The sequence below is a fragment of the Scyliorhinus torazame genome, chromosome 6 (genome assembly GCF_047496885.1).
Source record: "Scyliorhinus torazame isolate Kashiwa2021f chromosome 6, sScyTor2.1, whole genome shotgun sequence".
Taxonomy (NCBI): Eukaryota; Metazoa; Chordata; class Chondrichthyes; order Carcharhiniformes; family Scyliorhinidae; genus Scyliorhinus; species Scyliorhinus torazame.
This window is the reverse complement of record NC_092712.1, coordinates 212,336,817-212,355,921: the sequence shown is the minus strand read 5'-3', so window position 1 is coordinate 212,355,921 and position 19,105 is coordinate 212,336,817. Positions and strand designations below refer to the sequence as shown.

The 19,105-nt window shown below is 47.5% G+C and overlaps 1 protein-coding gene across 7 annotated transcripts in view; it reads right to left on the bottom strand.

Moving 5' to 3' along the window:
- Positions 1-19,105, bottom strand: part of LOC140425249 (RNA-binding motif, single-stranded-interacting protein 3) — a 2,012,293-nt gene that overhangs the window by 52,672 nt on the left and 1,940,516 nt on the right. Inside the window, exon 14 of one of the 7 annotated variants that reach the window (XM_072509362.1) lies at positions 9,379-10,216. The exons of the other annotated variants lie outside the window; for them this stretch is intronic. Within the exon in view, the coding sequence (XP_072365463.1) occupies positions 10,190-10,216 (27 nt within the window). The 3' untranslated portion in view covers positions 9,379-10,189. Of the gene's footprint in view, positions 1-9,378; positions 10,217-19,105 lie in introns of those variants that run through there. 7 annotated transcript variants of the gene reach the window in all.

Genomic DNA, 19,105 nt, shown 5'->3' with positions numbered 1-19,105 from the left:
ACCATCCTCTGCGTAAAAAAGTTTCCACGCATATCTCCCTTAAACTTTCCCCCACTCACCTTGAAATTGTGACCCCTTGTAATTGACACCCCCACTCTTGGAAAAAGCTTGTTGCTATCTATCCTGTCCATACCTCTCATAACTTTGTAGACCTCAATCAGGTCCCCCCTCAACCTCCGTCTTTCCAACGAAAACAATCCTAATCGCCCTCCATACCAGGCAACATCCTGGTGAACCTCCTCTGCACCGTCTCTAAAGCATCCACATCCTTCTGGTAATGTGGCGACCTGAACTGCAGTATTCCAAATGTGGCCTAACTAAAGTCCTATACAACTGTAACATGACCTGCCGACTCTTGTACTCCATACCCAGTCCGATGAAGGCAAGCATGCTGTATGCCTTCTTGACCACTCTATCGACCTGTGTTGCCACCTTCAGGGTACAATGGATCTGAACTCCCAGATCTCTCTGTACATCAATTTTTCCCAGGACTCTTCCATTGACCATATAGTCCGCTCTTGAATTAGATCTTCCAAAATGCATCACCTCGCATTTGCCTGGATTGAACTCCATCTGCCATTTTTCTGCCCAACTCTCCAATCTATCTATATTTTGCTGTATTCTCTGACAGTCCTCCTCGCTATCTGCAACTCCACCAATCTTAGTATCATCTGCAAACTTGCTAATCAGACCACCTATACCTTCGACCAGATCATTTATGTATATCACGAACAACAGTGGTCTGAGCACGGATCCCTGTGGAACACCACTAGTCACCTTTCTCCATTTTGAGACACTCCCTTCCACCACTACTCTCTGTCTCCTGTTGCCCAGCCAGTTCTTTATCCATCTAGCTAGTACACCCTGAACCCTATACGACTTCACTTTTTCCATCAACCTGCCATGGGAAACCACGCAGTGAAACAGGCGGAGTGTGAGTGCCTCGTGCCTTTTCCAGTGAGACACCACCCCTGAGTGTCTTGCCTGCTCATTGTCATGTCCTGGTCTCTGTGTTCATTAGCTGCCCGTCTGTATATCATTCTCTGCATGTCTGCATATCATGAAAAGAAGCATGTCTGCAGATGAACAATTTGCTCATTTGCAATTTTGTTTTATAATTCATGCCAAAGGAGTGTATCTTTAACTCTGGTGAGTTATTGTCAGCAATATATTTTTAAGTGCATCTTATAGTTTTACTTTCCTCGTTGTCCTAGGGACGAAGGATGAAATATGGGATGGGCTGGAGGACAGGGATCTGTATTTAAATTCCCTGTTGCCCTGATGTGTTTGTTATTCATATTTCTTTATACAGAAATGGGTAAGGCTATATGGTAAACTAGAGCTCTGACATGCTTCATGCCTTGAAAGCACAACATTATTTTTAAAATTATTTTTAAATTAAAAAAAATGTTTTTATTCTCCATTTTCATATTCAAAATTTACACCCCACCCACAGACAGTAAATGGTAACAAATACAAAATCAATCCCCTTAATGATAACAATGATTCCATCCTCCCGCCACCCCAAACAACGGCCCACCTGTCAATATATGCATCCAATAAAACAAACCCTCCCACGGTGGAAACAAAAAACAAAGGAGTAAAAGGAGTCCGGGACCGCCCTTGGTTACCATTAACCTATAGACTCCACTCCCCCCCCCCGCCCCCCCTCCCACACTCAATGCCATCCAACCTCTGAAAGAGTACCGTACATGATACCCAAGAGTTGTAAACACCCTCCCCCCCCCCACCCTCTCCAACTCCTCCTGTCCACTGTCTCTTGTAAAACTCCTCCCCCCAACCTCGGTTCCTTCCCCTCAACTTTCCCCCCCGGCTAGACCACTCGGACCCTGTTCTGCCAGGCTCCGATGGCCGCAGCCCCTCCCCCCACCTCACTCCCGTTCACTGGCCGGCTTAAACCGGCCAGCGAGGAGGCCCCCGCCCGGGTCCCTTTCCCCCTCGCCCGGCCCCAGGAAAGCCCAGAAATCCCCTTCTTGCACCCAAACCCCGCATATCCACCTACACCCCAAAGAGCCCTCACTTCGAGTGAAACTCCCATCACTTCTCTTGTCCAAATATATACAACATTGGCTCCTTTAGCCCATGCACCCGCACGCAGTGAAACAAAACAGAAGAAAATACAGTCACGAGGTTATATCGGCACATGGCCATTTCTCAATTTCTCAGTTCTGCCACAGTCCTTCTGCCTTTGCAAACTCCTCTGCTGCTTCCGCCGTTCCAAAATAAAAGTCCTTGAGCTTGTAAGTCACCCTTCGCTGGATATACAATGCCGCACTGCACCGTGCTAATGTACAGTGCCCTCTTCACCCAGTTGAAGGCAGCCCACCTCCTTGCCAGCTCCACCGTAAAGTCCTGGTATACACGTATGCCAGCTCCAGCCCATTGCACCACCCGCTTCTGCTTGGCCCAGCACAGGACCTTCTCCTTCACACTGTACCTACGGAAGCACAGAGTCACTATCCTTGGCGGCTCACACGCCTTTGGTACAGGCCTCCACGACCGATGAGCCCGATCCAGTTCATATCGGGAGGGATCCTCCCCCTCCCCCAATAGTTTTGCCAGAATCGTGGCAAAATACTCAGTCGGCCTCGGTCCTTCAACTCCTTCGGGCAGCCCCACAATCCTCAAATTCTGTCGCCTGGATCTGTTTTCCAGGTCTTCCATCTTTCCTCGCAGATCCTTGATAATCTCTATCACCTTCCGCATCTCCTTCCCCATCGAGGTAATCTGATCAGCGTGCTGCAATAATGTCTCCTCCACTTCCTTCAGCGCCTCCCCTTGCTCCCGCACCTCCGCCACTGCGCTCGCCACCTCCGTCATCACCGGAGAAATCGCCTCGTCCACCAGCACACTCAAAACCTCCCTCATCTCCTTCCTCATTGTCTCCATGTATTTTGTAAACTGCCTTTCGAATTCTGCAGCCACCACCTTAGTTATTTCTTCAGCCGTGGGCAATGCGGCCTCCCCTGGTGCTCCAGCCTCCATTTTCCTTGGTGACTCCGCGGTGACCTTTCAACTCCCTGACGGACCTTCAGCTATTTTTTTACAGCCGTTGTTTTGCTCACCCTCGACATTTTCCTTTACTGTGCCTTCACTGTGCCTCCTCTGTGACTTCTCCCTGCTTTTGCCAACTCCGTGGACCCTGGGACCGGGTTTAAAGCCCCGAAAATGCCGTTCCCAAACCAGAGCCCTCCATTGTGCGGCTGCCTCCCGCCCGCCGTCACCAGAAGTCCCAAAGCACTACATTATTTTTACATGAATATTTAACTGGGCCAATATATTTTATTAGCAAAATCTGAAAGGATCTAAATACTCAGCATATCTGACAATTCCATGCAGAAAAAAACAAAGCCTGGATTTTTGCTCCCAAGACAAGCGGTGTGAATCGGGGTATTTCATGGCATGCTGCACCCGCTTTGAGAGAAACTCCTCAAATGGCAGGCTCTTTGAACTGGTGGGGTGGGAAAGGGCGGCGTGTGAGGGATAGAGTTGTGCTTACTTCCGGATCCTGATCAGAGGAGGCCACTGGGGCTGCCAAGTGAAGAGGTGAGCTATTTAAAAGGCCTGCCTTGGTTTTCTGGGACTTGTTTCATTTGTTGTTAGGCTCTCTAGTCCTCATCCCTTGCACACCATCACCAACAACACATTGCCCATGCCACATCTGTGCCACCATGCTGACTAAATGCCCACCCATCCCCCACCCTCCCCCATTGCCTCTTTATAGCCTCCATGCCATCTCATGCCAAACCCTTAGCCTTTACAACCTCCATGCCAACTCACCCAGTATCCACCATGGGCAGACCTCCGGATCCATGTTGCGATGAAATAAAATAAAGGTCTAAATATCTGTTACAGTCTTCATTATATCACAAAAACTCCCATTCACAAAAGCCCCTTCAAAAAGTAATCCCTTATAAAACCAAACACACTTCTATGCCTAGCCCCATTTAAAGACAACTAATCCTTTAATAACCTCTTCAAGCTGGCAATCAAACTTTGAATTCAGGAGCCTCCCTGCTGAGATAATTATAGCTTGCGGAAAGTAGCCAAGCATTCATAATAACTGTCCTTCGAGAAATGTCAACAGAAAGCTATTGTAACAGTTACAACAGAGTTTTTCAAATGTCAATGACACAAGCCACCTGTTTATAAATTCAATTTTTATAGGGCTGTGATTTTAGTAACTTCACATCATGACAGTTCTACAGATCTTATCTATCCTTCAAAAGAATTATATTTCGTCTAAAAAATGTGACTCACACACTTACTACAGAAAAAGTAGGTCTGTTTGAACTCCGCACTGACTGAAATGTTCCTGCCGAGTTTGTGTTTACTGTGAGCGTCACATACTACTCCCTTCCTGCTACTGGCTGAAACTACTCCCTTCCTGCTACTGGCTGAAATAGAATGTCAGAAATGGGGGTGGGCCTTCCACATCTGGGTCCTGGCTACCAGTTTGAAAGGTTCATGGACTTTTCATGACTCCATGAAAATATGGGCCAATGTTTCACGTCAATAACCTTTCATATGACAGGGGCTCCCAATGAGCTTTCTACAATTCCCCTGCTTGCTCTGATAAATCACTGATTTTTGTCCTTGCCAACACAGACCATGTTCAGCATTTGGCCCTTTTACAAGAATCATTGCAACTGCTTTTGGGAGCTGGACTGCAGGTCCATCAGTGTACCTAACCAGCCAACGTTGTCTCATCTTTCTAGAAGTCCTGAGTGGATCATCTGGCATCATCGTAAACCAAAATAAGGTTGAGACCATCCCGCGTATACCCTAACTTATCTCAAAGTCTGCCCTGCGTTCTTTACTCGGACTGATGGGCTAGCAGTGAACATTCATTCCATGATTTGAGGAGATAATTGCACTGCTTTATGAACTACTTTAAGGTGATTGCCTCTGATGCCAACCTGGTTGGATTGACGAATGAACGGAAGCAGTAAGACAATATTTTTTAATTTATTCGCTCATGGGATACGAGTGTTACCAGCCAGTATTTTGTATGCATCCTTAATTGCGTGCATTATTACCCAGAATCCTATGAGGGAATGTACTGACATAGACTCTGCCTGCGAAAGATGATTGTTAAACCTATTCTGGGCTATCAAACACTTCAACCTGCACCACAGCAGTCAATAGAATGTTAATGCACAATCCACATGCTCCCCTATACCTGCTGTTCTGACCAGAGGGCTCACTGATGTCACCAGCTTGGCTGAGCCTTTGGACATGGTAACTGATCCATAGGGACCTGGAAGACACTCCTAAACAGATTACTTTGCTGCCTCTGCACTCCTGCACAACAGACCAGCACATATATCCCTCCTTCCTTGGATTTCCACACACCTTGGGTCCAGACAGAACAAATTAAAGAAACACCAGATGTCTTTATCGGATCACCGTGTCACCATGGCCAACCATATTCCGGTTTCGCCATTATCATAGATCGTGATTATTCAATACAGATCACTATAGGATGATTCGAGGTAGAACTGATATGCTTGTATCAGAATCGTCCAGTCAGCGGTCACCATCACAAAGGAGGATCTAGTCTACGGTCAACTTATATGATGATGCAGAAAAACCAATAGAATTAAGGCAATGTTCGAGGAATATCAGGGAATGGGTGCAATACGACTGTTCATTGTCATTCTTGTGGCTGGGAAAGAGTTAATACCAACAAACCACCTCGTGATATGTGTGCATCGTACCAATGTGCTGCGAATGGCATCAACGTAATGCTGAAATTCCAACTAGAATATGGAAGTGGAAAGTCTTAGGCTCGGATTCATGGATTCAGTCAGGATCACCACAAACGCAAAGTGGTCCCATACCCAAGGCAAGGATGCATTAAACAGGCTAAAGGTGAATAAAAGGCCTTAAAGGATGGTAGAATGTTTTAACATGGACTCCTTGTGGGAAAAAGTTAGGGATGGAGGGCGATGACTGAGAAATAGGTTGATTAGTCAAGTGCTGATTGTGAAATATCGGTAAGGATATTCCCTTCTCAAGGTGGGGAATTGCAAGAAATAGTGGTCTCCCAGAATCATAATTAGTAGGTTTCTCTAGCAAAGGGCAATTCTTCAGCAGTCTGCCTGTCAGCTCACAATGTTAATCATGTTATATATGTATTTTCACAAGAGCTCATTATATGGCCAAGGATATAATTTAGAAAACGAGCCTTTGTGTAGGCATAGCTGGGCCTAATGAGAGGTTGGGGAAGCAGCTTCACTATCCTAAGAAAAACTCTCTGGGAGAAGGTAACAAGACATCCATACAAAAGATCACTGAAGGAATAATCTCATCAGCTGGAGCCTAAGCTGGGAGCAGTCCACCATGAGTAAGAATGGGTTATGTAATTAAATGAATGACAGGGAAGAGGTGTCTACTTGCCCAAAAAATAAGGTATATAAATGAGCAGTTGAGAGGGGAAGGAGGGCAGATGGAGGAGGACTTCATCAAGTGGATCTATGATAGCTTCAGCTTAACACCTAGGGTCAGCACATCCGAGAATGCCACCAATCAGAGACCCAAACGTCATTCCTATCTCTATATCCTATTTCCTAACCAATTAGCAACCCATGTCACCAGGTTACCTCCAAATCTGTGACTTCTACCTTTTCTATAGAACTTTTTCTAATACCTTCTGGGAGTCACAGAATCACAGCATTGTTACAATCCAGAAGGAAGCCATTTGGCCCATCGTGTCTGTGCCAGCTCTCCAAAAGAGCAACTCACCTAGTGCATTCCCCTGCCTTCTACCCGTGACATTGCCCAATCTTCCTTTTCAGATAAGTCTTGTTCCCTTTTCAATGCTTCAATTGAACCTGCCTCCATCACACTCTCAGGCAGCGCATTCCAAACACTAACCACCCGCTGCGTAAAAACATTTCTCTTCACATCTGCATTTTTTTTAACTAATTACTTTAAATCTGCATCTGCTTGTTCTCAATCCTTTCACGAGTGGGAACGGCTTCGCCCCATCTACTTTGCTCAGGCCCCTCACGATTTTGAATATCTCTATGAAATTTCCTCTCAACTTTCTTTTCTCAAAGGAAAATAGTCCAACTCTTCAATCTGTCTTCATAACTGAGGTTCCTTATTACTGGTCCCATTCTCATGAATCTTTTCTGCACTCTCTCTCTCTAATGCCTTCTCATCTTTCCGAAAGTGCAGCGCCCAGAACTGAATGCAATAATTCAGCTGAGGCCGAAATACTGATTAATACAAACTCAACATAACCTCCTTGCACTTGCACTCCATGCCCCTACTAATAAAGCCCAGGATATTGTATCCTTTATTAACTGGTCTCTCAACCTGTCCTGCTACCTCCAATGACTTATGCACATATGCACCCAGGTTCCTCTGCACCTGCACCCCCTTTAGCATTGTACCTTTTATTTTATATTCTCTCCCCATGTTGTTCTTACCAACACCATTGATCTTCTTCTGTCCACCATGCTAGTGACACCAAAAAATGCTCAAGTAAATTTGTCATGGAATTACCCACCCTAATATGGACTACATTAAAAATTACGCAGTCAACCTTAAGTATTGCTCAACCGTTTACTGTCGTAGAATTTACAGTGCAGAAGGAGGCCATTCGGCCCATCGAGTCTGCACCGGTTCTTAGAAAGAGCACCCTACCCAAGGTCCACACCTCCACCCTATCCCCATAACCCAGTAACCCCACCCAACACTAAGGGCAAATTTGGACACTACGGGCAATTTATCATGGCCAATTCACCTAACCTGCACATCTTTGGACTGTGGGTGGAAACCGGAGCACCCGGAGGAAACCCACGCACACACGGGGAGGATGTGCAGACTCCGCACAGACAGTGACCCAAGCTGGAATCAAACCTGGTACCCTGGAGCTGTGAAGCAATTGTGCTATCCACAATACTACCGTGCTGCCCTATTTGATCTCAAACAGATCACAATAATTCCCAGACTGAGTTTTGTTTTACATTAAGGCAGTGCCGTCAATTCTTGAAACCGAGGTTTGCAATTTACAGCACTAGTAACCATAGAACTTCACAAACTCCATTCACCCGGCAACAACCGTTTTCCTGGATCTCTGACTTGTGGGCCTTGTAAATGTGCTATGCTGGCAGCAGTTATTATTTCATGGTGTAAAGTAGAATCACAAGCTGAAGTGGGGGAATCACATTAGCATTTTCAACACTTATCCATGTGCTACTGAAAAATCTCACACTGTCAACAAAGGGGATTCCTCCGAGAATGTAATGGCAGGTTTTTGTTTTCAGATCTGGCCTTTACTGCACTCGGGTTGTCGCCACTGCGCTGTACAGGCATGGAGAAACAGTACACTTTCCTCTGTATCCAAGTGACAGTTCTGGGAGAGTAGCTTCAAGGGGGCCAGACTTTTTCCCATAAAAAAGGAGAGCAATTGGATTTTGATTATTATACAACTCCCAACAGGCACTATATCTAGTCCCTGAAGCAAGTTTCCAAATATTTCTTTATAATCAAGAAAGATGAGTAAACCAAGCAGTTTCAATAAAGTTGGGCAATAAAGTCCTTCATGAATGTGACCAAGAAGAACATCAGAACATCTCATTCTGGAGCTTCACACTTACAAGCCTCCAAGCCAATCCAACTCATCCATTCTTTCAAAAGCCCCACTCCCCATAACATCCAAATGCTCAAATCACCTAACTGCTATAATTTGCCTACTTCGGAAACAAGTAGTATCAAGTCTCAAAAATACTCTAAATCGTGTACATTTGTATCTTTTCGCCAGTCTTCTATTTTCTTAAGTGTGTTGCATCACAGAGTGAAGTCTGGCATCCCTAATCTCTGTGCTGTGCTATTGTGACTGGAAGAAGAGGAGGAGTCAAGTCAGCACACTTGGGCGGCAGCCATTATTCATTCTAGATCGAGCAGTGTTGGAGGTAAGTTTGTAAACTCTCAGTCATGGACCATACAAGGAACGGAATACCATTGAATAGTGTAAGAGGTGACACGTGTATTTTAATGAAGGGACACACTGCACAAAGAAAGCATGGATCAGGTTTTGCAATAAAAGTAACATTGAGGCTAATGTTATTAAATGTAAATTGGAGGGCAACCTCCGAAGACAGCACAAATCACAGCTAAACGTGGACATCAGCAAGTTGCTTATCAAATTGTCCTGTTCCTCTTGAAGCTTTGCTTTATCAGTATCTTGATGAGAAACTCAGTATTGAAATATATGTTTAGGTATTTAGCTAATGGATATTAAGTTTGCCAGAAAGGGTAAAGGGCCTTCCATTTGAGATGGAAGCGTGAAGGAATTTCTCCTCTATTATAATAATAATCTTTATTATTGTCACAAGTAGGCTTACATTAACACTGCAATGAAGTTACTGTGAAAATCCCCTAGTCACCACACTCCGGCGCCTGTTTGCGTACACAGAGGGAGAATTCAGAATGTCCAATTCACCTAACAAGCACGTCTTTCGGGACTTGTGGGAGGAAACCGGAGCACCCGGAGGAATCCACACAGTCATGGGGAGAACGTGCAGACGACACAGACAGTGACCCAAGCCGGGAATCAAAACTGGGACCCTGGTACCATGAAGTAACAGTGCTAACCACTGTGCTACTGTACCGCCGTAAGGTGGGTAAGCTTTTGAATTCTCTACCCCAGAGGTCAGTGGTGGCTGGGTCCTGAATATATTCAAGACGAAGTGGAGGGCAGGTAGGAAAGTGGAGCTGAGGCCATGATAGATCAGTCATGATCTTACTGAACAGCAGAACCAGCCCTCCAGGGTGAATGGCCCACTTCCGCTACTATTTCTTATGTCAGACTTATCCATTTTATAGGCGTGGCAAGTCTTGATTAAAATACTATCTGGTATTAAAAATGATCTTTTACAAACGTGGAGTCTTCTTTCCTTCAGATTCTAATTATTGTCAGAAATTCTAAGAACGTAAATCATGTTGAAAATGTTTCTTTATCTTTTCTGATCCCATCTTTCTTTTCTTCCCTTTATTCTGTTCTCTGTGCATGATTTGGCATTGAATTAATTATTCTAACTTGCTGGTTCAGACTCTACAGGTCGCTCCTTCAATCTTGCATCTTCAGGAAATGCAGCCGCTGATCACACAGGGCTTAGAGCTCCCGCAGAGAGCGCTGCACCAAAATGGGTTTCTAATCACCAAGTTCCAATGCAAAATCCTGCAGAAAGTCAGTAGGGCAAATGTAAGTACAAAAGTGGCTGGTGTCATACATTCACCACCGACAACAAAATCTGGGCTGATATGAATGGAACGTGAAACAACACGGAATACATCTCCTTTAAAAAAGCATCTATTTTATCAACTGAATGTCCAAAAGGAGTTTGGTAAATGCAGAAAGTATCCAAGTAATGAGTTTAATGTTAATTATGAACAATTGGCATATTTTTCCTGGACAAACAAGCTACATACATAATTACAATATTCTTTCTAAGTTATAGCTGACAATTGCTGACAACATATTATTTAAAAGCAGAATGTTATAAAAACAACCAACATGCATCAAAGGACAAATTGTATAATATGCTGTTTTTGTTTTAGTCATGCAATTAAATCATAGCAGTCTGACATTCCTTTCAAATAGTTTTCAATGCCCTCTCTGTTAAGCTGTTTACAGTGCTGCTTTCATCTTTAACAACAGGACATCTAGGAGGACTTCTGGCACTGTGGTAGTGCCCCTTCCTCTGGACCAGGAACTCCAGACCAAGTCCAATGTCGGGCATTGTTGTCCATGCAAGGAGTGTTCGGAACGTGATTCAACAGGCTGATAATCAGCTTGGGAATCCTTCCATCACTTCCTATTATTACCCTAAGGGACGAAAACTGAGTTATTCAGGACTCGGCCAACATAAATTTGCAGTATTTTTGCGAGCTCTTCTATAATTGAGATGAGGGATGTTAGAGCTGGGAGTCCTTTTAATTTAAATTCCTGTGAAGTGCCAATAAAGTTTGGGCATTTCTTGTATGCGTGTCTCAAATAGGATCTAAGCTTCACCATGTGGTCATACTGCACTCCAACAATACTGGAGACAGATTATATACAGAAGTTGGAACAATTTTTAAAAATATACTTGAAGAAAGAGAACACACCCCATCCCAAACCAAACTAGTACAAAGGAAAAAATGCCATATACCCCCCACCCTCCAGACCCTACCCACATCCCTAGCAGCTGACAGTGATCAACTCCTTGAAATACAGAATGAATAGGTGCCACATTTTGTAGAACCCCCTCAATCGCACCTCTCAGGGTGAACTTAACTTTTTCAAGGTATAGGAATTCCATTAAGTTCCCTAGCCATGACTTTCAGTGACGGCAGGTAGGAGGCAGCCGCACATTGGAGGGCTCCCGTTCGGGAACGGCATTTTCGGGGTTTAATGCCCGGTCCCAAGGTCAACAGAGGCGGCAAAAGAAGGGAGAAGGCACAGTGAAGGGAAATATCGAAAATAAGTTTAAAAAACGGCTGTGAAAAAAGCGGCTGAAAGTCCGTCGGGGAGTGGAAAGGTCACAGCGGGGACGGCAAGAAAAGTGGAGGCTGGGGCACCAGGGGAGGCCGCATTGCCCACGGCTGAAGAAATGACTAAGGTGATGGCCGTGGAACGCGAAAGGCAGTTTACAAAACACATGGAGGCGATGAGGGAGGAGATGGGGGCGGTATTGAAAGTGCTGGTGGAGGAGGCGATTGCCCCGGTGAGGGCGGCGGTATTGAGCGCAATGGCGGAGGTGCGAGAGCAAGGTGAGGCGCTGAAGGAAGTGGAAGAGACATTTTTGCAGCACAGTGATAAACTTACCTCGATGGGGAAGGAGATGCGGAAGGTGATAGAGATCAACAAGGGTCTGCGAGCCAAAATGGACGACTTGGAAAACAGATCCAGGCGGCAGAATCTGAGGATCGTGGGTCTGCCCGAAGGAGTTGAAGGCCCGAGGCCGACTGAGTATTTTGCCACGATGTTGGCGAAGCTATTGGGGGAGGGGGATGATCCCTCCCGATATGAACTGGATCGGGCTCATCGGTCGTGGAGGCCTGTACCAAATGAGAGTGAGCCGCCAAGAGTAGTGACTCTGTGTTTTCGTAGGTACAGTGTGAAGGAGAAGGTCCTGTGCTGGGCAAAGCAGAAGCGGGTGATGCAGTGGGCTGGAGCTGGTATATGCATATATCAGGACTTTACGGTGGTGCTGGCGAGGAGGCGGGTTGCCTTCAGCCAGGTGAAGAAGACGCTGTACATCAGTAAGGTGCAGTGCGGCATAGTGTATCCAGCTAAGTTGAGGATGATCTACAAATCCAAGGACTTTTATTTTGGGACGGTGGAAGCAGCGGAGGAGTTTGCGAAGGCAAAAGGACTGTGGCTGAATTGAGAAATGGTCATGTACCGACGTAGTCTCATGTAACTGTATTTTTGTCACTGCGTGCTGGTGTATGTGCTACATGAGCCAACATTGTGTATATTTGGACAAGGGAAGAGATGGGACTTTCACTTGTTGCAATGATGGCTCTTTGAGGCTTGGGTGTGTGTGCGGGGGTTTGTGTGCTAAAGGGGATTTCTTGGTTTTCCTGGGACCGGGCAAGGGGGAAGGAGACCCGGGCGAGGGCCTCCACGCAGGCCGGTTTAAGCCGGCCAGTGAACGGGAGTGAGGGGGGTGAGGGGCTGCGGCCATCGGAGTCTGGCAGAACAGGTTCCGATGAGTCTAGCGGTGGAAAGTTGGGGGGAAGGTTAGGGGGAGGAATTTTATAAGAGAAAGTGGAGGGGAGGAGTCGGGGGGGGGGGGGGGTTTACAATTCATGGGTGTCATTTATAGTACTCTTTTGGGGATTGGATGGCATTGAATTTTAGAGGGGGGGGGTGGACTCTATAGGTCAATGGTAACCATAGGTGATTCCGGATTCCTTTATCTTTTTTTTTTCCTTTGCTTTTCCCACCGTGGGAGGGTTTGTTTTATTTGATGCTTATATTGTCAGGTGGGCCGTTGTTTGTGGTGGTGGGAGGATGGGATCGTTGTTGTTGATAAGGGGATTGACTATGTATTTGTTACCGTTTACTGCTTGTTGGTGGGGTGTAAAGTCTGAAGAAAATGTGAAAATGGAGAATTTTAAAAAAGTTCCCTAGCCACACTGACGCAGAGGGTGGAGATGCTGACCTCTACCCCAACAGGATCGCCAGCAAGCAATCAGCGAGGCGAAGGTTAAAACATCCATCCCCGTCTCCAGCTCCGGCAGGTCTGACACCCCAAAATAGCCCCGAGGGGATTGAGCTCTAAATCCATTTGCAAGATTGCTGACATGGTGCTGAAGAAAGGGCCCCAGAATCTCCCCAACTCAGGGCAAGACGAGACCAGAACATATGGACGTGACTGGCCCGGCCCTTCCCACATTGCTCACACTTGCACTTCTTACCAGCTCATCCCCAACCTTGTTAAATGCATCACCTTCAACTGAATCAACCCTAATCTCACAGATGAAGTTATGGCGTTCACCCTGCCAAACCCTTCACACCACTCCCCCTCCAGAGTGCCATTCCCAATTTCTCCTCCCATTTAGCCTTAACCCCTCCAGCGATATTATATCCTTCGTAAGAATCCTCCCAGAGATCTCCGAGGTACCCCTTCCACCATGCCCGTCACTGACGACACTTACTGTAACAGCGAGGAGGACGGCATCACTGGGAACATCGGAAAGACATTCCTTACAAAGGCCCGCACCTGTATTTACTGTAAAGCCTCTGACCGTGTGTTGTAATACCATCGCTGCTGGGTACAGTTCTATCTGATTAAATTGATGCACAATCAATACTCTTGAGACCACGAGGAGTCATATCGATTCAGCTTTAATCAAATAGAACTGTACCCAGCAGCGATGTTACAGAAGTGGAGGCTGCTGGGATGGCATTGGTTCTTTACCCCGCCTCTCAGGGCAGGGCTATGTACATTGCCCAATGGTAGACCCCGCGGTCTAGCCAATGGTCATTCCTCTCTCAGGTACTGCAATACCTGGCTGACCGGAGGGTCAGTACTGCCGCCAGAACCCCGACCCAGAGCCGAGCAGGCACCGACGCCCCCTACAGGCACCCCTTCCTCCTGCCCATTTTTCGACGCTACAGCGCCGCCTAGGGGTGACGAAACTGCCTGGGAGGAAGACACCACGTTTCCGGAGTCACTACCGCCGGGGCCCTCACCAGGATCGCCGCCGAAACTTAGACGCTCCAGTAGGACGACCAGGCCACCCGATCATCTGATTGCAGCACCATGAAGAAAATAAACAACACAAGAACTTTCTCCGCAACCGTCGACAGCATGGTACCTGCAATACCTGGTCCTACCATGAAAAGGCGACAGTAATACTGGCCATCACCCCGCTGGCTCATTTTTTAACAGGGGGTGAATGTGGTAATACCAGGTATTGCAGTACCTGAGAGAGGAATGACCATTGGCTAGACCGCGTGGTCTACCATTTTGCAATGTACATAGCCCCGCCCTCAGAGGCGGGGTATAAGAACCGATGCCGTCCCAGCAGCCTCCACTTCTGTAACATCACTGCTGTGTACAGTTCTATCTGATTAAAGCTGAATTGATATGACTCCTCGTGGTCTCAAGAGTATTGATTGTGCATCACCGTGAGAACCCAAACATCCTCGTCAACTCCTCCAGATTCGCGAACCGTCCCACCAGAAAAAAATCTCTCATTCCTACCACACCTTGTCCTCCACCTTCAGCAACTCCGCTTCTTGAGAGGCGAGCTGGTCACTATGTCGCGACAGTGCTTCCTCCACCCCCTTGAGCATTTCACCGTGCTCCCGCACACACGTCTCTGATGTCTTTCCAAGAGCCTCTTTTATCGGGGCCAGCGACTCCTCCACTGATTTCTTTAGTGTCTATCATCTCCTCTCCTGCCGCTCAAAATGCTTGGCAAATTGCCGCTCAAACTCCACCAACATCACCTCGGCCAGTGTATCCACAGTAATGGACGCACCCCACCTGGCGAGCTTCTCCCGCCATCTTTCCTTTGACAGAACTTTGCACCGTGATCAACTCTGCTGGCGAACTAGCGCTTGCTCGCTTTCACACATTGTTTTTTCTTCCTTTGTCAGAGCATACATCAAGGAAGCAGCTTATGCTACATGAAGAAGCATAACACAACGTGGTACCAGTTAGTGCCTGTTGAATCTATATAGTTCAACTCAGCAAGATCCGTGACTACCAGCAACAGCCCCCAGGCAAGATGTTCGATATTTCGGCTCCTCAGCAGCTCAGGTACCACGGCAATCTCAGTGCCAACTGGCGTGCATTCAAATAGAAATTTAAGATTTACATGATAGCATCCGACCTAGATGGCATGGCCGATGCTGAGAAGATAAAGCTTCGACTCACCATTGCGGGTGAAAGTGCAACAGAAATCTTCAAATCCTTCAGGTACTCCAAAGGGCAGGACAAGAGAGACTTCCAGACAGTCCCGGACAAGTCTGAAAACTACTGTGAGGCGAACACAAAAAAAAATAAATCGGTAAAACTGGAGCCTATACTCACCACGAGGCACAGGTAGGCTTGCAGCAGAGGCAAACAGCAGTTTTGATTGGCAGCCATCTTGAGAAAGGAGCCGCACATGCGCAGTTCCCCAGAAGTCGCGAACCGGCAAAACAGTGTTTTGTGCATGCGCGAGAAGCCGCGCAGTTGCGCAAAGAGCACAAAGTAAAGGAAAAGCGATCTGCGCATACGCAATCCATTCCTACGCTCTACGTCACCAACGTCATGACGTCAGAGACCCCGGACCACGCCCACTTAAAGGGGAAATGCCCAAAAATACGGGGAAAAAACCTTAAAGCCGTAAAACACAATTCTTTCACCTGGAACGACAGCACAATGCCTGAACTTTGACCAGTAGCTGAAAGTAACCTCCGCAGAACCCTGCAACAAGCAGTTAGCACCGCCCAAAGAGATGATACTGTCCTTGAAGACTACGACTCAGACGTTGATTTCTTCTTTGGACATCACAAGCACAATGACAGCTCCGACACAGAAAGTGATGATATGGTCCTTGAAGACGACGACTCAGACGATGATTTCATCATTGGACTTGGCGACCTCAGTACCAAATCCGAACTGCAACGAGATGTGTTGTACAGTGAAGAATCCGACACAGACATGGACGAGTTCTTCGGATTTGAGGATCCTCAGCCCAGCACAGACGACATCCTAGCCCAGAAGTACAGGATTCTGCTGTGGCCTGACGCCAAGAGACAGAGAGCGGTACAATCCCACAGGGAGCGGACTGACGCCACACCAGTGGTCCATGCACCACGAACAGTGCTCCGCGCACTACGAAGAGTCCCCGACTCCACACAGAGGGTGGTCCGCGCACTACGAAGAGTCCCCGACTCCGCACAGAAAGCGATGACAAACTCGACAGCGAGACGACTGCACGTCTCCACACAGAGAACACATAAAGACTCCACCGCGAGACCACTGCATGACTCTGTTGAGAGCGCACAGATCGACCCCACAGCGAGACCACTGCACGACTCCACACAGGGAACGATGCCAGACTCCACACAGAGAGCGGTACAAGCCTCCACAGCAAGCTTGTTGACAGACTCCATGATGGAAGCAACGTAGGACTCCAGAGCGCAGTTCTTGCATGAACAAGACCACGAAGGTCTAGCAACCTTATCTGAGCAACCAGCAGCAGACGATGCAAGTCTGCCAGGCTCATGTGCACAGCCAGACGACTATGAGAGTCTACCACGCTCACGTGAACAACAAAAAGACTATGACAGTCTACCCAGATTATTTGAGCCACCAGAAGAAGACTCTGACAGTCTACCCAGCTCATCTAACCGACAAAAAGACACTGAAGGTCTACCCAATGTATGTGCGACAAGTGACAAAGGCTTCATAATTCCCATACAAGATGTGCGACATCTCAGCGAGACTGACCGATCTCAGCTAGTATGTACAGAGGCACTCGACGATCAAAGTGAGGTTACTAGTGACTCCAGTGACACCACATTAATTCAAACCTCATCCACTCGAGCCTCTCCACAAGAAGATGCATTCCTGAACGTTTTGACTCCGGACGGGGAGCATCAAGGCACCTCAGATGATTCAAGTGACACCTCAGATGATTCAAGTGAACCTGAAATGATTCCGAACGGGGAGCGTCAAGAAACCAAAGCTGATTCAGGTGAACCAGAAAGGACTCCAGACGGGGAGCATCGACAAGCCAAAGATGATTCCAATGAACCGGACATGACTCCAGACGGGGAGCGCCGAGGAATCAGAGACGGCACGCTCAATGAGACAGCAGATGCCACAAAAGACACCAACACAAGTAACTTTGTGAAGTACTCGCATTATCCACTAGGGGTGGTCATTGAGCGCAACAAGCACAACAACAAAACCTACAAAAGCAACATACACGATAATAACAAGAAGCGTACCAAAGGCACCAACATCAACGACAAGCACGACACAAACAATAACTTTGGAACAACGACTGGTGTGACATGGTACAACTCTGCAAATGCAGGACAATGTAACAGAACAGCTCCTAACACTGGCAAGACTACAGCCATACCATGGCATGACAACAAATCTCACCGATTCAAGTTTGCTCCACTACGAACAAGCAAACCAGCTTTCAAGGCAGCTGACATACGACATCAATATCGCACTCACAAGAAACAGTCCAGGTCAGACAACACAGATGACATACTGCATCGCTACTACAAGCATAAAAAAAAGGAATCCAAATCAGACAACGAAGTGATTTGTCCATTTGCACACCTCCTGATAACTTCTTGGTTCCTTAATCACAGGGACACTGACAGCGTTCACAAGGAACTGACAACATCAACATCGGCACTTCAATCACAAAACAAGAAAGCCACTCGGCCATATTAATTTTTGAACTTTGGACTCATACATATTATTTGGTATTGTATAATCATCACTGTCATCAAGATTTGTACATGTCATCACGTATCTACCTATTTTGTTCAATTTTCTTTCACACTGTACAGAAAATATGTAACACGAAAAAAGGGGGGATGTGGTGATATGCATCACTGTAAATACACAAGGGGTGCGATTCTCCGCTCCCGCGCCGGTTGGGAGAATCGCCTGGCGCACCATTTTTCCCCGCGACGCCGGTCCGATGCCCTCCCGCGATTCACCCAAGCGGCGAGAACGGCCCCGTCGAGTTCTGCGCGGCGCAGGCCGGAGAATCGCCCGGGACATCCAAAATGGCGATTCTCCGCTATCCACGCTATTCTCCAGCCCGGATGGGCCGAGCCGCCTGCCCAAAACGACGGCTTCTCGCAGGCGCCATCCACACCTGATCGCTGCCGGCGTGAACAGCGCGGGTTCGCTGGGGGGGTGGCCTGTGGGGGGGGGCGAGGGTTTTTTTTCCACCGGGGTAGGACTCAAAAGGGGTCTGGCCCGCGATCAGTGCCCACCGATCGGCGGGCAGGCCTCTCTGAAGGAGGACCTCCTTTCCTCTGCGCCCCGTAAGATTCATCCGACATCTTCTTGCGGGGCAGCCTCGGGGAGGACAGCAACCATGCATGTGCGGGCGATGCCAGATACGCAACGCCGGCCGCGTCATTTACGCAGCGCCAATACCTGGCGCGTGCTGACGATGCTGCTTTCGCGACACGCCCCCCGAGTTTCTCGCGGCCCCAATCCAAGTCCATTTTCGGGCCCTGAATCGGTCGAGATCGGGGCCGTTTCGCGCCGTCGTGAACCTCAACGGCGTTCATGACGGCGTTAGCACTTAGTCACGGGAGCAGAGAATCGCGCCCAAGGGGTTAATGTAAATACGCTACGACTGAGTAAACACTAGAGGGAGCACCAGAGACATCATGACATGCAGACATAAAACGAATGAACACATTAAATAGGACATGACCAATGGGCAGTCAAGACACCCAAAGGTGACACTACCACAAGGGGCCAACCCATATAAAAGGACAGGGCACACATGCTCTCTCTCTTTCCACAGGCGACACTCCGAGAGAAGCACAGGGGCAGATCAGAAGCATCACACCCACCGCATGGCTTAG